This window comes from Oryctolagus cuniculus, chromosome 11, assembly GCF_964237555.1.
Source record: "Oryctolagus cuniculus chromosome 11, mOryCun1.1, whole genome shotgun sequence".
In the NCBI taxonomy this organism is placed as follows: Eukaryota; Metazoa; Chordata; class Mammalia; order Lagomorpha; family Leporidae; genus Oryctolagus; species Oryctolagus cuniculus.
In genome coordinates, this window is record NC_091442.1 from 119294706 (window position 1) to 119302033 (window position 7328).

Below are 7328 nucleotides of genomic sequence, written 5' to 3' on the forward strand. Positions count from 1 at the left end.
TCTGCTGTGGCCTGGGAAAGCAGTGGAGGATGGCCCAAGTGCTTGGGCCCCTGCACCCACATGGGAGACCTGGAGGAAGCTCCTGGCTCCTGGCTTTGGATCAGCTCAGCTCTGCCATTGCGGTCATCTGGGAGGTGAACCAGCAGATGGAAGACCTCTCTTCTCTGTCTCTACCTCTCTCTGTAAATCTGTCTTTCAGATAAATAAAATAAATCTTTTTATGAAATGTTAAGATAAGTTTACTCTGATGCAAACATTGTTTGAAATTCACACACACAAAGGGCTCCGAGATATTCGTGGAACGTGCACACCACGGATATCTCCGCACGAGCCCCAAAGCTCCGGGCACCAGAATAGACCTGCCTTTTAATTCCATTCCCCCACAAACTTTTTGAAGCGCCTTTGTGTGTTGTGGATGGGGAGACCCGGATGAGACCCAGACGGAGTTCTGGGCTCCTGGCTTGGCCTGGCTCAGCTCTGACTGTCGTGGGCATCTGGGGAGTGAACTAGCAGATGGAAGACTGACTCTCTCTCTCTCTCTCTCTCTCTCTCTCTCTCTCTCCTCTCTTTCAAGTAGATGGGGAAAAGAATAAAAAACAGCCCAGCAAAAGCACCAAGAAGATGCTCCCAGATGTGAAAACCACAGACAGAACACTTGTTGTTAGTGAGGAAGCCAAGGGGGGGGGGTGAGGGTGACCCTGACAGCGAGATCGGCCGAGGGGACCTGCGGTGGCCCCGCCAGTGTCCTCACAGCCGAGGAGGGGAGGGACGGCTACTCTCAGAGCGGCGGTGAAATCCAAGCAAACGCAGAAGGCTTGAGGAAGAACGGGGCCGTCTCTGCTCTGAGCTGACCTCCTCTGTCTTCCACCCATCCCTCGGCAGGTGGCCTGGCGTCTCCCACCCAGAGAGATGGACAACTGCTAGCCTGGATGCAGACAGACTCTGAGGCTGCCCGCCCCTGACATGCAGGCTCCCCAGCTGGCAGCCCCGCCCCTGACATGCAGGTTCCCCAGGGAGACTCAGGGTTGACCAGCTGTACCAAGAGCTTCCCTCCGTGCAAATCCATGGAACGAGAACAGGAAACCCAGTACACTGGACGGAACCCATCCCCCTACACATCACGTGCAAAGGGTGCAAGGTCTTCCCTGTCAATTACTAGAGGAATGAAAATTAAAATCCTGTCAATATTTTTCTGGAACAGCTATTGGCACACTCAACTAGCTGTCAGAGGAACTTACTTCACAGCTTACGGCCAGACCTGTGAATACACTCCACAGCCGCGGGAATCTCTGATAAGGAAAATGTCCCCAGCCCGCATGTCCAGCTCTGCCCATCTGTCCCACGCTGCGTCACCCCGGTGAGACCACACAGCGCCACAGCAAGACCGTGCGTCCCCTCCTGGAAGTGACCCTTCCCTGTCCAAGCTCAGTCGCCTCCACATTCCCCCCACCCCTTCATTTGTTTTTGTCTTCTTTCCTAGGGGCCCCGCCTTCCAGTCCTCCCTGTTCCGCAGAGCAGCGAAGGTCCGACGTGCCTGGTGACAGCAGGGCACCACGGGCAGAGTCACTCGCTGCTTCTGGCAGGGAACAGGCGCAGAGATCGAGGAGAACTTAGCCAGGGCCTGGCTGGTGCACGAGGGCAGAGGTTTGCCGTGTAGAGCACTGGCTACGCGGGGCCAGATCCTCCTTGCAAAAGGGCCACGCGCAGGAGTGCGGGCACGAGAGACAGACAGAGACAGAGCATGTGTCAGACAGAGGTGGGGACCCCGGCAGAGGCTGAGACGGCCAGGCCCGGTGCGGGATGCTCCCCGCCCACCGCATTTGCCCCCACGACCACCCTCACGTGGCTGCCCACCTCGCTGGATGCTGGGTGAGGAGCTGAGGTTTGGGAGCGCCCCCTGCAGAACACACCCACGCCCACATCAGAGTCAGCAGCCCAGAAGAGAGGACTAGCGCCTGAGGCTGGTGGCAGGGTGACTCACCTGGGGCCTGAACACAGCCTCAAATTCCTGCGCAGGGCCCAGCCCTCCTGCTGTCAGTGCTGGGAGTGGCCATCTGACTGACGCGGTGGGGGCAGCAGGAGGCTGGAGCCCCCGGCCCTGAGTGTGTGCTGGGACTGTAGACAATGTCCCACTGCACCCCAGCAAGGCCAGCACGGCGGGGAGGGGACAAAGAGAACCGCGGTCTGGCTGCGGCTCTCCCAACTGCCCCTGGGACCTGGGGCCCGGCCCTCCCTGTGCCGGGCAGGCATCACTGGACAAAGTGTCTCTGTGGGAAGGCGGTGGCCCAGGTATTTGCTAAGGCCCTGGAGCGCTTCCGCCCTGGGATTAGCTGCGGGGAGAGGAGACAGCCTGGCTGTGAGCAGGCCCTGAGGTGGCCATGCTCCAGGCTTGACCTGTCCAGGTGGCGTAAGGATCCCGACAGCAACTCCACAGGTGGATTTGCACAGGATTCGGGGAAGGGAAGGGAGGCCTGGCTCCAGAGACCACGCGGGCCTGGTGGGAAAAGGAGAGAGCTGTCCTGTCCACTCGGCAGCAAGGAGGAGGGCAGGATGGCTCAGCTGACCCGGGCCCTCCACGGCAGAGCTCTGGGCGAACGTCTGACCCGCCCCAACGGCTGCAGAGCAGAAGCCCTGGCCAGTGCCCGGTGCTCGCCAAGCGCCCTCTGAGGGCAGCCTGAGGCCTGGAAGCTCGGGACCCCCTACTCACAGGCTGAAATCCCAAGCACCCCCGCGGGCGATGGCAACGGAGGTTGCACAAGACGTGCAGCCTTGGTGCACGGGGCTAGGACGCGTTTACACGAGGCCCGGGGAGGCCTGGAGGTCCACGGGTGAGGCAGCCTCACCAGTGTCACCGGGAACCTGCAGCACCGGGCCCGGGACTTCCAGCCTCCAGCGCCCTGAGCAGCGAGCTCAAGCCGCCCAGGGGGGCGCTTACTGTGTCCAAGCAGCCTCGGCCCCCCGGGGCCCGCCGTCGCCACCCCAGCACCTGTCATTCGCCATTTCCATTTAGAAATGAGACTGAAACGGGAACCACTTCAGGTCCCGGCCCTTCCGGGAAAACTCCCTCGCCCTCGGCCGGAACTGAAAAGCATCACGCAAGAAAAGCCGGCAAAGACGCGCCGCCCCGGCTGCCCGCGCCCGCACGAGGAAACGGGAACGCGTCGGGGGCATGCGAGGACCTCGGTGGGCACCGCCTGCGGCCTCAGCCCGGGACTGGAGGGCAAAGAGGTGAAGAGCCGGCGCCACCGGGAGTTTGCGGCGCGCTCTCCCGGGTCCGCGGCGCTCCCAGGCTGCGCCCTGCGCCGGCCCCGCCTCTCGCCCCGCCCCCTGAAGGGAGGAAAGGGGGGAGAGGGGCGTCCCGCCCGCCCATTGGCCAGTCGTCGGTTCATTTGCATCGGCGGGGGCGGGCCCAGTGACGTCACGCAGGGTATCTGAGCGGCTGCTGGGTTGCGTGCTCAGAGCCAGAACGGGCGCTGGTCACTGCGGTCCCTCGCATCCCCGTCCCGCGCGGCCCCGCGCCGCCATGTACGACCCGGAGCACGGCTGGAGCCTGTCCTTCGCGGGCTGCGGCTTCATGGGCTTCTATCACGTCGGAGCTACCCGCTGCCTGAGCGAGCACGCCCCGCACCTCCTCCGAGACGCGCGCATGTTCTTGGGCTGCTCCGCCGGGGCGCTGCACTGTGTCACTTTCCTCTGTGGGATGCCGCTGGGTGCGTGCGGGGGACCCCCGGGGTCGCGGGGTGCGTCCTGCAGGGGCCCGCCCCAGGCCCGGCTGCTCGCGGGCAGGGCACACGCCCGAGGCCCTGCTCCTCTGGGCGTGGGCGCCCACGGGGACCCGGCGGGCGTGGAGGCTTCCGGAGCCCAGGGCCATCTGCCCCAGCGCCCGGTCACCCAGGGAGTCCTCCTGGGACTGGGAGTCGGGCTTGCCCTGGGCGACCCACAGGCAGAGCTATACAAGAGCCTGTTTGCGGGTGGTGGGGGTGGTGGCCGTGTTGGGGGTCTGAGTACAGGGAGACCCTGGCCCGTGTCCCACCTAGGAGACCCAGGGACAGGAGCCACTGCCCCTCTGGGCTCTGCGTAGCCTCTCGGGGGTGACCTGGGGTCCTCCAGAAGGTTCGGCATAGCGCTGGGGAGAGGAGTGGGATGGGAAAGTGTCTCCTTCCCTCCCCCGTGTTGGGGAGACTTCCTGGGGGGCTGGAGTGGACCCCTGGACATCACGCCCTCATCTCTCTCTCTCTCACTCTTCCCTCTCCTTTAGCGGCCTGGTGCAGGGCCGCTGGAAGTGAGATGCTGTGGGGTGGAGTCCGTGTGTCCCTTGGCATGCTGGCCAGAGGGACACAGGGGCTTTGTGTCTTGCCAAGACCCAACTCCTAGGGTGTGGCATCCTTCCGGGTTGCCAGTGTGCCGCAGGCGGTGGGTTCTGAGCCGGGGGCAGTGCCTAGGGCAGGTGGCATCATGGAGCTGTCCCCACGTGGGAAGAAAATGCCCTTTTGTCAGCCCCTGTTTGTCTGGGCTCGGAACAATTTACTCTTTGCTCTGCTGGCCAGTGCCGGCAGGGGGTGAGTGGGGAAGCCCCTCCAGGACAGGAAGCCCTGCCATTGGGCCGGATGGATGAGCAGACCCTGGGCTGACGGATTTGGGGATTAGGAGAGAGAGCTTCCTGGCTGCCTGCCCATCTGTCTGCCTGCCCATCTGTCTGCCCTCCCCAACCGGGGAGAGGAGCAAAGGGCAGGAAGTGTGGCCTCCTGGGAGGATTAGACTGGCCTGCTGACCATCTGCACACCGTGGCGTTAGCAATGATGAAAGTCAGCGCCTGTGTCCCCAGGTGGCCCGTGGGCACCGCATGGAGGAATGTTGAATCGGGGTGAGATTAACGTGTACTGACCCCCGCAGCCTGAAAGGCAAGCCGGGGCCTCCAGCATTGGCCGGCGCGGTGGGGGTGGGGGCTCCTAACTGAGCACCCGGCAGGTGCAGCCTGAGGGCTGTGCTCTGTGGACGCGGGGAGCCTCAGGGACCTCAGCTCCTGGAAAGTGGATCTGGAGGTGTTGTCGCGAGCCACCCTCTGTGTTGCAGGGACCCAAGGTCCTGCTTGCACCCCTGCCTCCCAGGGAGCTACGAGCGGCGTTTCCCAGGCTTCCGAGCCCAGGCCGCCGTGTCAGGAGAGACGGACAGAGGCCTCCAGCTGCACGCATGTCCATCCGTTCCGGCTAGGCTTAGCGGAGGTGAGGGAACAGCGGGGACTCGTGAAGCAAGTCCTAGATGGATCAGGTTGGGCCAGGGTCTGTCCGACAGCATGCGTCCCAGGATTCGTAGCTGGCGGGGGCTTGGGCTGGGAGGGGTGGTCCTTCACGCCAGGGCAGAGGGGAGCAGGCTGGGTGGGGGGGTCGGTGCCGGCCCCCTAGTCAGGCTCCGTAGGGGCACGAGTTATTTTCTAGGACTTGCCTTGGTCGAATCCCTTACACACGGAATTGTACCTGATCCTCTGTGTCCCCGGATGTCGGGTGAATCTTGTCCTACGTTGAACAGGCGGTGAGGTGGCTTACTGTGGTCTCTGTTGGCGAGAGGTGGACAGAGGATTCAAACACAGGTCCAGGTCCCTTCTGTGGGGTCCTACAGGGTCCGGATGACCTGTGCCGAAGCTGGTGCTGCTGTGTTCCTGGCCTCTGCTTTGGTGGGGGCATGGTGGGGGGGAGGGCTCACCTGGGCCCAGGAAATGGGCGGCTGTGCTACCAGAGAAGTACACAAGCCACGTGTGTCATTCTACATATGCGGATTACACGGAGAAAAAAGCCCCAGACACAGGAGAAATTGATTTCACTGAGCCTTCTCTATCCAAAATGTTACAGTTTATGCACTGATCTAATATAAACCATTATGAACAAGAGATTCCATACATATTGAGCCTTTGAAATCGGTATGTATCTCACACTTTTAAAAGATTTCTTTATTTATTTGAAAGTCAGAGTCACAGAGAGGGAGACAGAGAAAAAGAGGTTTTCCAGCCACTGGTTCGCTCACAAATGGCCACACTGGGTGGGCTTGGGCCAGGCTGAAGCCAGGTGCCTGGAGCTCATCCCAGTCTCCCACATGAGTGGCGGGGGTCTAAGTGCTTGTGCCATTTCCCACTGCTGTCCCAGGCACATTTGGAGGGAGCTGGATCAGAAGTGGGGCAGGTGGGACTCGAACCGGCACTTACATGGGATGCTGGTGCCCTGGTAGCTTCCCCCACCGCCCTGCAATGCCAGCCCCGTATTTCACACGTCTTCATTCAGACCAGCCACCTGTCAGGGACTCGGTGGCCGTATGTGGGGAGCAGGTCGGCACAGGTCCGGTAGAGCGTCGGCAGCTTCCTGGCTGCCAGGCGGGGTTCCGGGCCCCCTGCAGTACCTGCTCTCGTTCTCTCTCCCACCCGCAGACAAGACTCTGCAGGTCCTCATGGACATGGCCCGGGAGGCCAGGCGCCGGAACATTGGTGTCCTGCATCCATCCTTCAACCTGGGCAGGTACATCCGGAACCAACTGCAGCTCTACCTGCCGGCCAACGTGCACCGGATCGTCTCGGGCAGAGTGAGCATCTCGCTCACCAGGGTGTCGGACGGGGAGAACGTGCTGGTGTCCGACTTCCACTCCAAGGAGGAGGTCGTGGACGTGAGTAGCCTGCCTGTCCGGGCGCTGTCGGGAAGCCCCGGGGACGCGCAGCTCTGTGCGCTCAGAGATCTGGTCCCAGGCGGTTCTACAAATAACCCCACGCTCCCCCAGCGTAGGCTCCCGCATCCGACCCTGTGTGTCCCTCCCCTCTGCACCCTCCGTGCCCCGGGACCAGCTCGCTTCCGGGGTCTCGTTCGCGTCTGTTCTCAGCGTAGCGCAGGGAGCGGCTTTGGGATGTCACGTGGCTGGTGCTCCCAGGGGGCGTCTGGCACGATGACTTCATCTTGCTGAGCACAGGTCCCTGCGAGGCAGCCACCTGGTGAGCAGGGCCCGCGGCTCCGCAGCCGGCGTCAGTCTCTGCTCGCCTTGTTTCTGGAAGGTTCTTCTCAGTAGCCGGACTGTCCGTCCCAGCTGCAGCAGTGTGGTCCCAGGAGCTTGTTAGAGGCTTAGACTCTCAGGCCTCGCAGAGGAGGGTGTGTGTGTGTGTGTGTGTGTGTGTGAGAGTCTGTATATGTCTGTGTGTGTGTCTGTGTCTCTGTGTGTGTCTCTGTGTGTGTCTGTGTTTGTGTGTGATTTGTGTGTGTGTGTGTATCTGTATTTGTCTCTGTGTCTGTGTGTGTGTCTGTGTGTGTGTGTATCTGTGTTTGTCTCTGTGTCTGTGTGTGTGTGTATCTGTGTTT

The 7328-nt window shown here is 62.0% G+C and overlaps 1 protein-coding gene across 3 annotated transcripts in view; it reads left to right on the forward strand.

The window, feature by feature from the left end:
* Positions 1-3444: 3444 nt before the first annotated feature.
* LOC100344884 (1-acylglycerol-3-phosphate O-acyltransferase PNPLA3) overlaps positions 3445-7328 on the forward strand; it is a 15077-nt gene continuing 11193 nt past the window's right edge. The window contains exons 1-3 of one of the 3 annotated variants that reach the window (XM_070051511.1): positions 3725-4864; positions 5074-5222; positions 6416-6648. In XM_070051511.1, coding sequence (XP_069907612.1) covers positions 4797-4864; positions 5074-5222; positions 6416-6648 — 450 coding nt within the window. In that variant the 5' untranslated portion in view covers positions 3725-4796. The other 2 variants (XM_070051510.1, XM_008252201.4) reach the window with 2 other exon arrangements.